The sequence below is a fragment of the Rhamphochromis longiceps genome, linkage group LG22 (assembly GCF_057381845.1).
Source record: "Rhamphochromis longiceps isolate RC_006_pf linkage group LG22, R_longiceps_female_GT1.1, whole genome shotgun sequence".
Classification (NCBI taxonomy): Eukaryota; Metazoa; Chordata; class Actinopteri; order Cichliformes; family Cichlidae; genus Rhamphochromis; species Rhamphochromis longiceps.
The window spans coordinates 20,030,420-20,049,369 of record NC_140577.1 but is presented as its reverse complement, the minus strand read 5'-3'; the positions used below and the strand labels follow the sequence as shown (position 1 = coordinate 20,049,369).

General features: G+C 42.4%; 1 protein-coding gene and 1 pseudogene across 2 annotated transcripts; one reads left to right on the top strand and one right to left on the bottom strand.

The window, feature by feature from the left end:
* The first annotated feature begins 1,877 nt into the window (after positions 1-1,877).
* LOC146643969 (uncharacterized) lies at positions 1,878-3,526 on the top strand (annotated as a pseudogene).
* A 6,725-nt stretch (positions 3,527-10,251) lies between these two features.
* On the bottom strand, positions 10,252-12,211 carry LOC146643968 (lactose-binding lectin l-2-like). Of its 2 annotated transcripts, none has more exons than XM_085396039.1 (2): positions 12,077-12,211; positions 10,252-11,471 (listed from the first exon to the last, which is right to left on the bottom strand). In XM_085396039.1, the coding sequence occupies exons 1-2, from the start codon at positions 12,162-12,164 to the stop codon at positions 11,038-11,040; spliced, it is 522 nt and encodes a 173-aa protein (XP_085252165.1). In that variant the 5' UTR covers positions 12,165-12,211; the 3' UTR covers positions 10,252-11,037. The 2 variants fall into 2 exon arrangements, with proteins under 2 accessions (XP_085252165.1, XP_085252166.1); XM_085396040.1 differs by having other exon boundaries at positions 12,128-12,164.
* Positions 12,212-18,950: the final 6,739 nt, after the last annotated feature.

Here is an 18,950-nt window from a genome sequence, read left to right as displayed (position 1 = left end):
AGGGTCATGTGTTAGTGGTGGGAACAGTCATACGGTTATTGTTCATGTGTCCAACAGCAGAGGGGAAGAAACTGTTCTTATGGCGAGAGGTTCTGGTGCGAATGGACCGGAGCCTCCTGCCTGAGGGGAGCAGGTCAAACAGACTGTGTCCGGGGTGAGAAGGGTCAGCTGAGATCCGAGCTGCACGCCTCAGTGTCCTGGAGGTGTACAGGTCCTGCAGAGATGGGAGTCTGCAGCCAATCACCTTCTCAGCAGAGTGCACAACACGCTGCAGTCTCTGTTTGTCCCTGATTGTGGCTCCAGCATACCACACGGTGATGGAGGAGGTGAGGATGGACTCGATGATTGCGGTGTAGAATTGCATCATCGTCCGTGTTGGCAGGTTGAATTTCTTCAGCTGCCTCAGGAAGTACATCCTCTGCTGGGCTTTCTTAATGACGGAGGTGATGGTGGGCTCCCACTTCAGGTCCTGGGTGATGGTGGTACCCAGGAAGCGGAATGAGTCCACAGAGGTGATGAGGGTGTCAGTCAGGATGATGGGGGGGAGTGGGGCTGTGTGCTTCCTGAAGTCCACAATAACCTCCACTGTCTTCTGGGCATTCAGCACCAGGTTGTTGTGGCTGCACCAGGACACCAGACGTTCAACCTCCCACCTGTAGGCAGACTCATCCCCGTCCGAGATGAGTCCAATAACGGTGGTGTCATCTGCAAACTTGATTAGCTTGACAGACTGGTGGGTGGAGGTGCAGCAGTTGGTGTACAGGGAGAAGAGCAGAGGAGAAAGAACACAGCCCTGAGGGGAGCCGGTGCTAATGGTCCGAGAGTCCGAGACATTCTTTCCCAGCCTCACATGCTGCTTCCTGTCCGTCAGGAAGTCAGTGATCCACCGGCAGATGGGATCAGGCACATTCATCTGGGAAAGCTTGCCTCGGAGATGGTCTGGAAGGATGGTGTTGAAGGCAGAGCTGAAGTCCACAAACAGGATCCTGGCGTAGGTTCCTGGGGAGTCCAGATGCTGCAGGATGAAGTGTAGAGCCATGTTGATGGCGTCATCTACAGACTTGTTGGCTCTGTATGCAAACTGCAGGGGGTCCAGGAGGGGGGCCGTGAGGGTCTTGAGGTAGGAGAGAACCAGGCGCTCAAATGACTTCATGACCACAGATGTCGGAGCCACAGGTCTTTAGTCATTTAGTCCAGTGATCCTAGGTTTCTTGGGGACAGGGATTATGGTAGCGGACTTGAAGCAGGCAGGCACATGACATGCTTCCTCACACCTGCTTCATGAATATGAAGAGTTGTGGTGGGAGGAGGTGGTGAGGTGGTGTGAAATCCTCCTTTGTGTGGGGTGAGGAGGGGGGTGTTGTAGGTGAAGTGTTTGATGGTGGTGATGGCTATAGGGCTTCGGAGCGTGATGTCACGGGGGTGGGCGTGGAAAGGATTTTGGCCCGATTCACCATTTTGGGGGTCTAAGCTAGGAGCGATAGCATAGCCATGGTTCGTACTTGCTGTGTGCTCGGCTGCAATGTTCGATCTTACGACCGGCACGGGAATAAGGTTGGATTGTCTTTTTATGCTTTCCCAACCTGGAAGCAACGTGAAGGAGCTCATGTATCGGATGTTACCAAACGAAGGCGTCTAGCCTGGATAGCAGCCGTGAGACGAGCTGATATCAAGTTCTGTTACGTCTCCAGATATCAGCTGGTGTGCTCAAGACATTTTCATTCCGGTAAGTTCTAAATATGTTCTTATCACACTTTATAGCTGAATAATATTACCGTTGATGGTCTCGGAAGTTATAGAAATTGCGATCAAACATCGAATGGAGTGACTTTGCAGACATATGTGCTATGTAACGATTCGCTAATTGTTTCGCACAACTGTAGGGAAGCCTGCCTATGAAATGGATCAAACAAATCCAGACTGGGTACCAACGCTACACATGGGGCACTCCGAAATCCGAACATCACATTCAGACCGTCACAGGAGGCGAACACAACGTCAACAAAATAAAGTACTATTTGGAGGTAAACGACAACCGCACCCCCAGCCACAGTCTCTTATTTTAAAAGTTGATCTTAGTCAATTAACACAAACATTTTTGAGTATTCATACGGCCTTAATGTATAAACCATTTAAAAGTTCCCTTGTGTATTTGCACTCTTTTTATTGGACAGGCTTTGACAATGGAGCAGCAGAGTGTGAAGGTGAAGCCTCAGCAGAATGTCAAGGTGAAGCCTCAGCAGAAGTTACCACAGAAGAGCAGCCAGAGATGGACACCACCGAAGAGCAACACCATAACAACCTTGTTATTTTGGCTGAGGGACAAATTTGTGCTGGACAAGTAGAAGCAGAGGTAACGGGTGCTGATGCAGAAAACATTGATATCAGAGAGAAACAGACAGAAGATCAACAACTGACAAATGATTGTGTGCACTGTGTACAGAGCAGAGCAGAAATAAACCGGCTGCTGGAGGAGAACAGAAAGCTTAAATCAAAGTTGGACAAGACAGAGCTGAATGAAAACTTTTTAAAGGGTGACACGGAAAAAGTGAAATATTACACCGGTTTTACTTGTTTTGCTATTTTTATGTCCGTGCTCGAGAATGTAAAAGCTTTCCTACCAGCATCAAAGAAACTGTCGCATTTCCAAATGCTTTTACTCACACTTATGCGACTTAGACTTGATCTTCCTGTCCAGCATCTTAGTTATCTATTCAATGTCTCCTACAAAACTCTTTCTTCTGTCTTTTCTGATACAATTGACGTGTTGCATGCTCGCTTTGGAATACTTGTACACTGGCCAGAGAGGCACTGTTTGCAAGCAACAATGCCACCACAATTTACGGACACTTTTGGAAATCGTGTAGCCATCATTGTAGACTGTTTTGAAATTCGTACAGAACGACCATCTAATTTAAAGGCTCGTGCTCAAACGTACTCACACTACAAGGGTACACACACCATGAAATATCTGATCGGGATTACTCCACAAGGTGCAATTTCATTCATTTCTAAGGGGTGGGGGGGCCATGCATCAGATAAACACATCACAGAGCAGTGTGGCATACTTAACAAGCTGTTACCAGGGGATGTAGTTTTGGCTGACAGAGGCTTTGACATCAGAGATGCGGTGGGAATGATGTGTGCGGAGGTAAAGATCCCAGCATTTACAAGGGGCTTCTGTCAACTAGATGCCAAGGACATAGAAAATACATGAGCCATTGCACACCTAAGAATCCATGTTGAACGAGTAATTGGCAGTTTGCGCAACAAATTCAAAATGCTACATACTACCATGCCAATCCGTTCTCTTCTTCCATGTGAGGGTGAAGACGTTACCTTCCTTGATAAAATTGTGAGGGTGTGTTGTGTTTTGGTTAACATGTGCCCCAGTGTGGTAGTGAAACCAGGCACACATGAGACTTGTACTTGTTAATTAATAATTGTTTAAAAAAGGAAAACCTTTTTAGTTTTTTGTATGTGTGACTGTATGAACACATTGACATTGCGTTATGTAACCATTTCTGTACCTGTATACTATAAGCGAAAGTTTATCATCACTTTGGACTCTTTGTTTCACTAAAATTACGTTATAATAAAAGCAAGATAACAAATAACTGCTTTGCACTCTTTATTTCACACTTTGACAATTGGTACATGGTAAGTGCTGCACGTTTGAAATCAAGTTATACATATTTCAATGCACTTCTGACAAAAAACATTCTGGGCTCTTGTGTTGCAGTCTTGTGCGTTCCTCTATAGCTTCTGCCTGTTCTTCAGTTACTTTAGCTGTGTTTATGTACTTTACGCAGTGCAGTTGTAGCTCGGTAAGGCCAAGGGACTGTGCACCTGTGCTGTGCAAACACGCCAGAGACAGTGGTAATGTGGATGACTGTACAGTGTGTGATGTGTAGTATTTCTCCAATCCAGACAAACACACTGCTTTATTGTGTTTTTGAAGTGTGTCTAACACTGGTGACAACTCCTCAAACGTAGCAGAGGGAATCTTTCTTTTTGAAGGACGGCTTCTTCTGCCTTTCACCACAGACGGTCCGTTTATATTTTCATCAAGAGTCTTTTTTTGTGCTGCTGAAGATGTAAAGTCAATGTTATGGCCAACCTCTGGCTGTATCTTGGTTGTGTTCCCCGGCAAAACCCAGTAGGCTGGTTCATCTGTGACTGTCTTTGTGCCACGTATCCTCACTGTTGCCTCCACTTTAAACAGAAGTGCAGCGACATGGGTGCAGGTCTCAGCAACTCCGGCCATACAGGTGCAGTGTGCAGTTTCGACCTTCCCTGTGGTGCTTACAATTACCCATGGTCGTAATGCAGGTTCATTCAATCTTTGGGAGTGCAGTACCTGTAACATGCAAGGACAAGGTTGATGTAAAGACAATAAATGAAATGAGACAGGGAGGACACTGATTGGCGTTAATAATTTGCCCGATTATCAATGTGTTAATTTGCATCTACTATACAATTATGGGCACATAATATGATAACGATATTTTAACAGTTCAATGATAAAGATTTAACATTAATTATGGTGGGGGGTGGAAAATGGCTATGTCACTCGATGCACTCCAGCTGACTTACCTTGGTATGAATGACGACGTACTCAGATTTTGGCGGCTTGAAAATAGCCAAATCTTGCACCCAGCCATTTGTAAATTGGATGTGCGCCTCCAGTGACTTGTAATTACGAAACTGGTTCGCAGTGTAAGCACTTACTCCACAAACAAGATAGGTGAAGATATCGGGGTAGGACAGTGGCGGTAAGTCGTCTGGGTCTTTACTCCACTGCCGTATGGGTCCAGATTTGCGATGCACTCTATTTTTTTCAAATACCGCTGCTTCGCCTCTGGACGCAATCGATCTCTATACCGTCCGTTTTCTTTCGAGCTGCTTTTAAGCATGTTTCTTGTCGTAGTCGCCATTCCAATACAGTGTATTTGTTTGGATCGTAGACCCCGAAAATGGAGCTGCGCTCCCACAATGCATTGCGGCGTGACGTCAACTCCGAAGCCCTATAGGGCTTTGGAGCGTGATGTCACGGGGGTGGGCGTGGAAAGGATTTTGGCCCGATCCGCCATTTTGGGGGTCTAAGTAAGGAGCGAAAGCATAGCCATGGTTCGTACTTGCTGTGTGGTCGGCTGCAATGTTCGATCTTACGACCGGCACGGGAATAAGTTTGGATTGTCTTTTTATGCTTTCCCAACCTGGAAGCAACATGAAGGAGCTCATGTATCGGATATTACCAAACGAAGGCGTCTAGCCTGGATAGCAGCCGTGAGACGAGCTGATATCAAGTTCTGTTCCGTCTCCAGATATCAGCTGGTGTGCTCAAGACATTTTCATTCCGGTAAGTTCTAAATATGTTCACATCACACTTTATAGCTGAATAATATCATCGTTGGTGGTCTCGGAAGTTATAGAAATTGCGATCAAACATCGAATGGAGTGACTTGATTGGTTGATGTAAAGACAATAAATGAAATGAGACAGGAAGGACACAAATTGGCGTTAATAATTTGCCCGATTATCAATGTGTTAATTTGCATGTACTTTACAATTACGGGCATATAATATGATAACGATATTTTAGCAGTTCAATGATAAATGTATAACATTAATTATGGTGGGAGGTGGAAAATGGCTATTTCACTCGATGCACTCCAGCTGACTTACTTTGGTATGAATGACGACGTACTCAGAGTTTGGCGGCTTGAAAATAGCCAAATCTTGCGCCCAGCCATTTGTAAATTGGATGTGCGCCTCCAGTGACTTGTAATTATGAAACTGGTTCGCTGTGTAAGCGCTTACTCCACAAACAAGATACGTGAAGATATCGGGGTAGGACAGTGGCGGTAAGTCGTCTGGGTCTTTACTCCACTGCCGTATTTCATATGGGTCCAGATTTGGGATGCACTCTATTTTTTTTCAAGTACCGCTGCTTCGCCTCTGGACGCAATCGGTCTCTATACCGTCCGTTTTCTTTTTTAGCTGTTTTTAAGCGTGTTTCTTGTCGTCGTCGTTCCAACACAGTGTGTTTGTTTTGATTCGTAGACCCCGAAAATGGAGCTGCGCTCCCACAATGCATTGCGGCGTGACGTCAACTCCAAAGCCCTGGAGGGGGGAGAGGTGGGGGAATGAGTGTCCAAAGTGTCTCTTTTGTTGGGGCCGTTGGAGGTGTGAAGGCTGCCTGATGGCTCGTCAAAACGGCAGTAAAAGTCGTTGAGGGTGTTGGCCAAGAGCAAGTCATCAGTGGAGTGGGGGGTTTTAGGCTTGTAGTTGGTGATATTCCTAAAACCTTTCCACACAGAGGCCGAGTCATTCTCTGAGATCTGCTGCTGCATCTTCTCAGAGTGCTGATGTTTAGCAATGTCCACTTCTTTAGTGAACCTGTACTTGGCCTCTCTGTAGCAGTCCAATGAACTGAGCTGATGTGTAATTTACAGTGGGGCAAAAAAGTATTTAGTCAGCCACCGATTGTGCAAGTTCCCCCACTTAAAATGATGACAGAGGTCAGTAATTTGCACCAGAGGTACACTTCAACTGTGAGAGACAGAATGTGAAAAAAAAAATCCATGAATCCACATGGTAGGATTTGTAAAGAATTTATTCGTAAATTAGGGTGGAAAATAAGTATTTGGTCACCTCAAACAAGGAAAATCTCTGGCTCTCACAGACCTGTAACGTCTTCTGTAAGAAGCTTTTCTGTCCCCCACTCGTTACCTGTATGAATGGCACCTGTTTGAACTCATCATCTGTATAAAAGACACCTGTCCACAGCCTCAAACAGTCAGACTCCAAACTCCGCCATGGCCAAGACCAAAGAGCTTTCGAAGGACACCAGGAAAAGTATTGTAGACCTGCACCAGACTGGGAAGAGTGAATCTACAATAGGCAAGCAGCTTGGTGTGAAAAAATCAACTGTGGGAGCAATCATCAGAAAATGGAAGACATACAAGACCACTGGTAATCTCCCTCGATCTGGGGCTCCACGCAAGATCTCATCCCGTGGGGTCAAAATGATCATGAGAACGGTGAGCAAGGATCCCAGAACCACACGGGGGGACCTGGTGAATGACCTGCAGAGAGCTGGGACCAAAGTAACAAAGGTCACCATCAGTAACACACTACAACGGCAGGGAATCAAATCCCGCAGTGCCAGACGTGTTCCGCTGCTGAAGCCAGTGCATGTCCAGGCCCGTCTGAAGTTTGCCAGAGAGCACATGGATGATACAGCAGAGGATTGGGAGAACGTCATGTGGTCAGATGAAACCAAAGTAGAACTTTTTGGTATAAACTCAACTCGTCGTGTTTGGAGGAAGAAGAATACTGAGTTGCATCCCAAGAACACCATACCTACTGTGAAGCATGGGGGTGGAAACATCATGCTATGGGGCTGTTTTTCTGCCAAGGAGACAGGACGACTGATCCGTGTTAAGGACAGAATGAATGGGGCCATGTATCGTGAGATTTTGAGCCAAAACCTCCTTCCATCAGTGAGAACTTTGAAGATGAAACGAGGCTGGGTCTTCCAACATGACAATGATCCAAAACACACCGCCCGGGCAACAAAGGAGTGGCTCCGTAAGAAGCATTTGAAAGTCCTGGAGTGGCCTAGCCAGTCTCCAGACCTCAACCCCATAGAAAATCTGTGGCGGGAGTTGAAAGTCCGTGTTGCTCGGCGACAGCCCCAAAACATCACTGCTCTTGAGAAGATCTGCATGGAGGAATGGGCCAAAATACCAGCTACTGTGTGTGCAAACCTGGTAAAGACCTATAGTAAACGTTTGACCTCTGTTATTGCCAACAAAGGTTATGTTACAAACTATTGAGTTGTATTTTTGTTATTGACCAAATACTTATTTTCCACCCTGATTTACGAATAAATTCTTTACAAATCCTACCATGTGGATTCATGGATTTTTTTTTCACATTCTGTCTCTCACAGTTGAAGTGTACCTCTGGTGCAAATTACTGACCTCTGTCATCATTTTAAGTGGGGGAACTTGGACAATCGGTGGCTGACTAAATACTTTTTTGCCCCACTGTATGTTTATGGTACCACAAAGCTATATCAGCATAATGATTAATCAAACAGGGTGAATCAGATCTCTAACAGGAAGGACCAAATAGAAACTCCTGAGCTGCTCCAGTAAACAAAGACAGATTGAACTCTCCCCTCTCAGAAGGATCCTCTCAGCCCAGACAGAGATATGTGACTCTGCTATGGCAGCCAGTAAAGTTGAAGTAAATACAAATTTTAAAATGAATTAAATAACATAATGCGGACCTTTGGTTTATAGATGGATTTTTGAATACCATCCATCCATCCATTCGCTTCTGCTTATTCTTTTCAGGGTTGGGGGGGGGGGGGGGGGGGGGGGGGCTGGAACCTATCCCAGCTGTCATACGGCGAGAGGCGGGGTACACCCTGGACAGGTCGCCAGTCTGTCGCAGGGCTAACACACAGAGAGAGAGACAACCACTTTCCCTCCTGCATTCACACTTATGGGCAATTTAGATTAGTCACTTAACCTATCCCCACAAACTGCATGATTTTTGAATACATTTAGTCTTTATTAAGCTTTTTGTGATCTCACAATGCTTTATATAGACATCAATGGATATCAATAAACTCATTTATTATTTGATTGCATATTGAATATCGCCTGACTGCCTCTGTGCAAGTATGCAAAAGGAGAGAGACAGAAATACTTACTTTTTACTCTATGCAGTAATTATAGTAATAGTAGTAAGTACACTAATAATGTTTTCATGCATTCAGATTGATACACACCTGTTGGATATGTGTGATATTTATCATGATATCAAACCAGCTGTCACAAAAGCTACATGTCATTAGAAAACTCTGGCATCATGACATTGAGCAGTTTATAAAAGTATTTTTGGTCACATCTTATTAATATTAATCCAAATAATTGCAGTATCAAAAAACAGACCTGAGCTACAACAGAGAGGATGATTAATGTAGCTTTGTTTTTGGCAACAACAATAATATCCAGTCAGCCTCCCCCCTCCTTATTTCATGTTTTGGTTTGGTCCAGGTGCACGTGCTCCCAGCTGATGCTGAGCCTAGAACTGGACCTCAGCAGGAGAAAGAGACAGTAGGATGGGTCCAGTATAAGTAAGCTCTGTTTTTCAAAAAAGAAAAGCAAAACAGCTGGAAATTAAACTCATAGTGAAGTCCATATGAATGAAACTGCTTGTCTTTCCTAGTGTTTGTTAGCTTACTTCATTTCTAACAAAAGCCTCAGGACAGACATATTATTTATTTATGAGATCATCGTTGAACTTTTAGTCTTTTTTGTAAAACTCATTCAAATGTGTTTTGGTAAAATTATCCACAACTCAAAGACATCACTTAACTACTTATTGACACGTGTTGAGCTCTGGCCTTTTCCAGAGAACTTCACTGTTTGTTTGACTGAGTATTTATTGATTTATATTATAAAATCACATCATCAGCAAAATGCTTAACAGAATAGGTTACTATACCAGGAAGAGGAAATAGAAGTGTGCGATCATTCTCAGTAAACAAATCCAAAACAAACCCTGTGCACACTTTTTATTGCAGTGAACACATATAAATGAAGTGATTGTGGCCGGCCTGTTCAGAGTCAATAAAAAGAAAGACCGTCTATGTAACTGTAAGAGTTATACACTTAATCTTTAATTTTTGCTTGTACTTTGCCACTTTATTTGCAGTGTGTACAAATGTTTAAATGCTCTTGTGTCTATTACATTTTTTAAATAAGCCAAACTAAACAAAACCATAGACTTTTAAACTAAAGCAGATCATTACCACTGCTGTGCCAGCTAGGCTGTCCTGCAGATATCCGACACTCATGTTGGGAGTTTGTCGCTTTCTATCCTAAAATGTGAAGTCCAGCCTTAAAGCTTTCTTCATCAGCTTCATCAGCTTTCTACAGCTCTCATCTTAACTCCCACCATAAAAGTTTACTTAAGATTTTTAAAATGACATTTCTGACAATGAAAGCTGATAGTTGAAAGCGCATGACTATGTTTTTCTAGTGACTCTACGTTGGCCTTCTGTAACAAAAAAGGAGTGAAGAGCTCACGTTTTAAGATCTGATCTAAATGTTCCACTTTGCCAATGAAGGACCTTTATGATACAATAAAACTACAGCAAAGTCCAGATACTTAGGGTAGTATAAGGGTACTCTATTTAATTTGTAAAATATGTGTACACACACACACACACACACACACACACACACACACACACGTGTAGAAAAATATTTAGTATACACATCCAGAAATGCATATACTATTATATATTGTACATATATTTATTAGTTTCAGATGTAGCCATTCTTGTATTTTGCTTGTTTACATTATTGTATTTTGCACAACTCTGTTGCTTGTGAAGCTCGCACACAAGAATTTCACTCACATGTGCTGTACCAATGTACCTGCACATGTGATGTGACAATAAAAGTGATTTGATTTGATTTGATTTGATAATTTGGTGACCTGCAGAGAAGGTCTGAATTCAACAAGATATGAGCAGATGCTTTACAAACTAATTTCCTTGAGAGCCTAAAGCTGGTATAAAAAGTAAATTGGTGAGTTGAACTAATCAGTTTCATCACTCTAAATATAAATTCATGTCTCTTATCCTTGATGTATATCCTAACATTGACCATGAACACCACAGCCTGCAGTGGAGCAGCCCAGCACAGTTCATCACTAAAAATAACACGTTTCTACAGTTTGTTTTTCAAGACACTTCAGAAGAACATAGTTCAGCAGCATATCATGTTCAGATAAGTGAGCCGTCAGATGTCTTATTTTCTTGTTACTTATAAAGTGTCTCTGTCAGTGGACTCAACACCAGGCTGCAGTACACAACAAATTAACTCATTCCCAGTAATACACGTTCATCTGTCTATCAGACTGAGTTGCTCATTAACTGAAGGAACCAGAACACAGTTCTGCATCGTTCCAACCCAAATAGTGCAGATTAAAAGTATTTTTCAGTTTCTAAGGGCAGTTTATCCGTGTTGCACAAACAGAAGCTAAATTGAGAGAACACTGGTAATCATTCCACTTCTTTAAGTTTGAATAGTTAGTGTGACCACAGTGTTCATTTGTTCCTGCGTTGTCTGGTTGTCCTGCATGCCAGTAGACGAAACTCACTGCACAACCATCAGACCACATCCATCTGCCTTCTTTATGGAGGTCACTCAGTCCAATCCAGGTGCGTCCCTCAGCATGGTCAAAGTTCTTAATTAATGATTTAACAAACTCCTCTTCCTCCTGGCTGTGGATAGACACCAGGTTGGCTCGCTGTGACACACAGTAGAGCTCTGCATCAGCCCAGCTCATGTGTGTGGCCACATATTTGTAGCAGCGGCCATTGAAGCTGTACCAGAACATGGGACAGCTTTCTTGCAGTAGTTGAACTCTGTGGTCATCTGAAGAAGACACAGCAGTCAGAACTTGATGAAAAAGCAGGAATGAAAGGGATCAGGTTTTTGTCAGTGTGACAGACTTTTTTCTTTGGGATTCTTCAGAGACGGCACATCAGACAAGCATGTCTGCACAGTTGACACTGTGAAAGTTAAAGCATGCAGAGAAGTAAGCTGCTCTTATTGTGTTTACCAGCAAGTATTTATCATAACTCTGTGGTATAGTAAAACTAGTGCTGTCAGCGTTAATCTCATTAAAATGACTTTAACGCCATAGCCGCATCAACGCGGGAAGGTGCAAGGTGTCAAAGCTTCAGCACAGTTAGCTCGTTAATGCATTAGTGTCGTCCAGCCCCACAGATGGGGCGATCCGTGATAACTTGCTAACGGAGATTAGCCGCGTTAAAGCGGTTATGGCTTTAATGTCACTTTAACGAGATTAACAAGAGTAGAACCCATCTGATGTTGGGAATTTTGTAGAATTTTGTATCATTGACTCTGCTTAAATAGAGACATCAGAAATATGCACAACATGTTCTCGAAGTGAAATAAAAAAGACATAAATAAAGGGAAAAGTAGAGAAAAGAGCAGTCAGAATATGAGACAGTTACCAAGTTGGAGCTTCACTTCATTTTCATCAGACGGAGCCTCAGAAGGAGCACCCAGAGCCAGACTGAACAGGAAGAGGAGCAAGATCATGTTGGAGCTTTAAGTCTCAAAGTGTGATGAGGAGCTGCTGACGCTTCTTTGTACAGGATGTTCAGATTTCTGCAGAGTTGAAGCTGCTTTCTTTTATAGCTGAGCAGAGCGAGATTTCACTGCTGGTGTGACATCATTGGCCACATGGACCAAAGCTTTCCACTGTACACAATAACAATAAACATAAGCCAGAAAAAACATCACATGCCAAAAAGTTAATAGTTGTTGAACAGTCACGTTTTCTTGGTACTTCCAGGAGAACGTGGCTGTTTTTGATGTAATTCTATATTTATGGTTTGTTCAGCTTAATGATTAAAGAAAGAGGACAGTTGTAACAGGAAGGGGCAAGCAGAGCTGCTCTCATAAATGAAGACAGAACATTTACACACGCTCATACTTCAGTTGATGCATAAGGCAGCAACTTGGGGTTATTATGTTGGCCACAGATATTTAGCACGTGGACTGGAGCAACCAGGGATCAAACTAGACCCTTCCAATTAGTAAATCACCACCTGCTCCACCACCTGAGCTACAACCACCCAAAGTGGCTATATGTATATAAAATTCCCACTTGCCCCTGTTATGTCCGACTGTTATCTGCTGACCTGCACTTTTCTAATGTTCACGGCTCTTTGTGAATTTAGCCAACTGAATTCAACAAGATATAAACAGATATTTCTCAAACTAATTTCCTTGAGACCATAAAGCTGGTATAAAAGGTAATTTGGTGAGTTGAACTAATCAGTATCATCACTTTAAATATAAATTCATATCTTTTACCCTTGATGTATATCCTAACATTGACCATGAACACCACAGCCTGCAGTGGAGCAGCCCAGCACAGTTCATCACTATAAACTAGCTTAGCTTGAATAAAACTGCCTGTTATAGTATTTTCATGCAACCTCTGAATAACAAAAAAAAAAAAAAAAAGATATTAAAAAAAAGATATGTTTCTTCAGTTTGTTTTTCAAGCCACTTCAGAAGAACATAGTTCTGCAGCACATCATGTACAGATAAGCGAGCCGTCAGATGTCTTATTTTCTTCTTACCAAGCTGTGTCTCTGTCAGTGGACTCAACACCAGGCTGCAGTACACAATAAATTAACTAATTCCTAGTAATACACAAAGCTTTCTGTTGGACACAATAAATCAAAACAGAAGACAAAGAAAATCATGAGACGCCAAAGAACTTGATAGTTTTTAAGCAGTAACATTTTCTTTGGACTTCCAGGAGAACGTGGCTGTTTTTGCTGTAATTGTATATTTATGGTATGATCAAAGGCCTTTGCAGCATAATGATTAAACAAACAGGAAAGGTTACAGTAACAGAAAGAGACAAATAGATCTGCTCTAGTAAACACAGAGCGAGCTAATTCCCTGCATTAAAGAGCATTAGCTCTCATTCTCTTTAAGTTTTTCTATAAAATTTAATAAGGAAGAGCTTTGTTCTTTCCTTTGGAGGCGATTTTAGGTTCAAACTTTTAGGGGGGTCAGCCCCAAATCATAATCTCATGCATACAGTGCTAAATAATTAATATTAATGGAATATGCTGCTTGTCATCACCCCTTTTCACATTTGCAAACTTTCAAAAGCAGCCTAATTAATTGGACGACCTTTCCCACTGTGTAAACAGATGTTGTCATTTTTGGATAGAGCTGGGCGATATGAGATTTTTTCATATCACGATATGTTTTTTTCATTTCAGGCGATAACGATATCTATCACGATATAAGCCAAATAACTATATTTGTAAGATTTAAATGTGCCGTTGCTCACAAGTAAAATGTGAAATAATCAGCAGCTTGTTTTTATTTAAATATTTATTTCCCATAATAAGTTCAACAGGGTAGATGTACTTAAGGAACATGAGACTTTTTCAGATAAATAAAGGCAAATATTGCAAACTACACAAAAGGCAGCCGCTAAAGCGTTTAAGTTTCAAAATAGAACAAACGAAACAGACTAAATTGTCAATTCCACTTAGAAACAAAATATTAATTCTAAAAATAAATCTTAGTTTGTTTTACAGAAGAACAGACAAAACTGACTAACTTTTGTCAATATCAAATAAACTGAGAACTAAAAGGAAATTCTCAATCTCTCCTTGTTGTATAGCTGAGCTTTTCAAACAGTTTTAACAGTTACTTTAGTCTGACAAAAGCCGAATGACGAATTAGCGCTTCCAGTCAGAGACTGAGGCTACGTCCACACGTACACGGGTATTTTTGAAAACGGAGATTTTCCGTTTTCGTTTTAAAAAATAATCCCGTCCACACAAAGGCAGAAATGAAGGAAAACGCTGCTATGAACATGCCAAAGCAGCAGGTGGCGCTAGATTCCTAACCGTGCCTAAATGTTGGCCAATCAGAAGTCTAGAAGCCTCGGTGGGAAAAAGTAAACAAAGCTGGGGCATAGAAGCAGAACCGAGTCGTAAGTGTGGAGGGACAGTAACTGTGTGTATATGTAAGCATTTAAACACTGCAGAGAGTAGAATTAACAGTAACAGTATTGTAGAAATTCATTTCACCGAAACAATAACGTGGCGCACAGTGTGACGCATGCACCAGTTTATTGTATTTCCAGACTTGCTTTCGGCACAATTTACAGTGCACGCTACTCTGTTTTTTGTCAGACTTGAAATAGCCGAAATACCTTCAAACTACGGAACTTCTATGGCTCTTCCGTTCGACAATCTCTCCGGCATTGGAACCATCATCTGTTTTCTCTTCGGTCACGCTCGGTTGATTTTTCTAGTCGGCACACTCATTTCCTCCATTACCCGCTGGCTGCTTCCCAAACAAACACACGTGCGGCTTGGCACTTGTGCTGTACGTAACAAGTCACGCAACGTGACGCTGCAGCTGTGATTGGTTCGGCTCTGCGCTACTTAATTTGGATTGGCTGACCTTTTTTTTTTTTTTTTTTTTTTTTTTGAGGACAAGAGCGGCGAGGTCTATCGCGATAGCTTAATTTCTCTATCGAGTAAAAGTTATATCGCGATACATATCGTTATCGTTCTATCGCCCAGCTCTATTTTTGGATGTCCAATTTTGGTCCACTGAAGGAGTTGTTTTGTAACGTTTTTGATGTCCACTGAACAGCTACTGTTGATGTCCGTGCATCTTAGGCGATGAAGAGGTGAGCAGATAACCTGTGCCTTTTCCCAGGCCTGCTCACACACCTGCAACTCATTGCTTTTATCTGTACTGTGTATTTAAGGACTAGCTGTGACAACGTGTCTTCATTATGGTGGCAAATTGGCTAAACTTGTTTGATGATGACTTTTGTAAATTCTGTTCTGTCGCCTTTGTGTCTTGTCTGCTTACTAATTACCCACCTGAAGTTCCTGCCTCACTCACTGAGAAATGCACCTGCCTGGAGTCAAAGACCTGCAACTTCACTAGTACAGCAATGACACTCAGGCTTTGTAAATTTTGGAAACAAGTGGTGAGTTTTGCTTGTGTTTCCATCTGTGTATCTTGTATATATGTAGTTCTAAAATTAGATGTGATAGTTAGCACTCAGTAGCTTTACTTTAAGTTCATTTGAATGCAAGAACACACCCAGAGCCAGATCGAAAAGCTTTAATCATGAGATGCACACTGTCGTTATATCACTGGCTGGAGTCATTCATGAAGCTTAATGTACAGCCTGGATTCAATATCAGACAGTTCAGCTTCTTCTAAAATGTCACAAAACTATGATAAAATTAAAGATTTTGACAGAATAACATATAGATTTAGAATTAAGGTATGACTTCACATCAGTGATATTTACAGTTTTGATCCAGCAATAATTAACATGAAAGTCTTTGTGTCAGGGATCCTGGGTCGCTCAGACCCAGGATCCCTGAGCAGTTATGAATTATATTATTATTATTATTGTTGTATGTATATTTGGTGTTGCTGTCATTCTCCCTGTTTGCGTGTGTGTATATGTGTTTCGGTGGGCTCCTTCAGGCCTGGTGGGTGTGGCCCTGCTGACGGTCTGGCCACACCCGAAGCCACACACCTGCTGCTGATCAGGCCTCGTCGGGGGAGCTACTTAGGAGAGTCTTGGAGCTCCCACTGACGTGGGATCATTGCTTGAGACTCCACGTTAGTCACCCAGTTGTGCTTGGTTAGTGTGTGTATATGCCCGCGGTTCTATGTGTCCTGACGGCTGCTTCTATTGTGTCCCCAGGAGAGGGGTGGAGTGCCAGACAGCAGCCAACCCTTTTCTCATTTGCAAACTTTCAAAAGCAGCCTAATTAATTGGACGACCTTTCCTACTGTGTAAACAGATATCGTCATTTTTGGCTGTCCAATTTTGGTCCACTGAAGGAGTCGTTTTGTAACGTTTTTGATGTCCACTGAACAGCTACTGTTGATGTCCGTGCATCTTAGGTGATGAAGAGGTGAACAGATAACCTGCGCCTTTTCCCAGGCTTGCTCACACACCTGCAACTCATTGCTTTTATCTGTACTGTCTATTTAAGGACTAGCTGTGACAACGTGACTTCACTATGGTGGCAAATTGGCTAAACTTGTTTGATGATGACTTTTGTAAATTCTGTTCTGTCACCTTTGTGTCTTGTCTGCTTACTAATTACCCACCTGAAGTTCCTGCCTCACTCACTGAGAAATGCACCTGCCTGGAGTCAAAGACCTGCAACTTGACTAGTACAGCAACGACACTCAGACACAGCAGTCAAAACTTGATGAAATACAAATAATAACTGTTTGACTGACTGTGTGACTGACATTCTTTCTTTGATGTACCCTCTGAATGTCACGGCCTGGTGGATCAGCAGGTAGCTGATCAGTAGCATTATTGTCTCTAGTTCTTCTTTATCTCTCTCTCTCGCTGGTGCGGAACTCACTGTGGATTCACACCCTCAGCCCACGCACCCGTTGTGTGGCTCGGATAGCCTGGATCCGTCCCTGTTTACCCTGAGAGGATTCCTTGTCATGAGTGATTGGAGAGTGGCTGGCAGCAAACAGTGAGTGACCGAAGAGGAGCGAGTGTTTTCCCCCTTTCCTCCTGACCTTGGATCCCTGGAGCCCATACTCCTGTCACCTTTGTATATAGCACTATTCCCTGCCTGTCTGTACACACACCTGGTGAAATGTGTAATAAATACCACTGTGTTTATCTCAAGTTGAAGGGTCCTGTGTGAAAGTTCTCAGTGAACCGTGACACTGAAGAATATCAGATAAGCATGTCTGCACAGTTGACACTGTGAAAGTTAAAACATGCAGAGAAGTAAGCTGCTCTTATTGTGTTTATAAGCAGTCTTTATCATAACTCTACAGTACAGTAGAACCCATCTGACATGGGGAAAAAATCTATGTTACAACCCAACACCAGAAAATCTTGGAGTGTTTGATTAAAATAATTAAACACACACAAACACACATAAAGTTAAAATACAAGAAAGGAGGGAAGAGTCAGAATGTGGGATGGTTACCAAGTTGTAGCTTCACTTCACTTCCATCAGAATGAGTCTCAGAAGGAGCACCCAGAGCAAGACCGAGCAGGAAGAGGAGCAAGATCATGTTGGAGCTTTAAGTCTAAAAGTGTGATGAGGAGCTGCTGAAGCTTCTTTGTACAGGATGTTCAGATTTCTGCAGAGAGTTGGTCCTGCTTTCTTTTATAGCTGCCTGAGAGGGTGTTTTCCCTGATCACCTTGATTTCATTGGCAAAATGATTGACCAAAACTCTCCACTGTAAACATCAGTAACACCGGGCAGTAAAGACCATCAGATTCTAAAGAAATTAATAATTCCTGAAGAGCCACGTCCTCCTGGCAGACTCAGAAGAACGTGACTGTTTTTGCTGTAATTCTGCATTTATGATATGATCAAAGTCCTTTTCAGCATAATGATTAAACAAACAGGAAAAGTTGTTGTAACAGGAAGAAAGCAGCTCACAAGCTCTAGCTATGGCCTGTTCTAATAAACAAAGACAGAACAAATTCTCAACATTAAAGAGGACTCAGCACCCAGAGCAACCCAAACAAGAAGAGGAGCAAGATCATGTTGGAGCTTTAAGTCTCAAAGATGATGAGGAGCTGCTGAAGCTTCTTCCTACAGGATGTTCAGATTCCTGCAGAGAGTTGGAGCTGCGTTCTTTTATAGCTGCCTGAGAGGGTGTTTTCACTGCTGGTGTGACATCACTGGCCAAATGGCCCAAAACTCTCAACTGTACACAACACTAAACATAATCCAGAAAAAAAAACATTAAATTCCAAAGACATGAAGAAATGTTTGTTTTTTGATGTATAATTTGTATGTATTGCACCATAAAGGTGTTATCAGCACAATGACTAATCAAACAGGACAGGTCAGAGCTCTAACAGGTAAAAACTCCTGAGTTGCTCCATTAAACAAAGACAGAATGAACTCCACACAATCAAGAGGATCCTCTCTTAGTACTGGACCCAGAGATATGTGACTGCTGTGGCAGGTCTGATTGGAGTAAATGACAAAATAGACGAACTATTAACAACTTTTTTTTTTTTTTACTTTTCCACTTTGAGATATTTACAGTGTATACAAATGTCTAAGCACCCTTGTGTCTGTTACAATTTTAAGGCATCCATAATAAAACCCCTGCAGTAACCAGACTAATCTAAAAGCAGATCATTACCACTGCTGTGTCAGCTACACTGTCCTGCAGATATTTGGCACTCGTGAGAGGTTTGTGTGATCGTCTTAAAGCTTTGTTCATCTGAGCTTCCACCATATCCATTTACTGAAGTTTCCTGATAACATTTCTAACAGTGGAAACTGACATTTGGA

Bases quoted from the DNA above. Each gene is read 5' to 3' on its own strand.
- LOC146643968 (XM_085396039.1), bottom strand. From the start codon at position 12,164: ATGATCTTGCTCCTCTTCCTGTTCAGTCTGGCTCTGGGTGCTCCTTCT. The intron at 11,472-12,076 runs GTAACTGTCTCA...TGTCTTCTTCAG, and splicing joins TGAAGTGAAGCTCCAACTTG to ATGACCACAGAGTTCAACTA.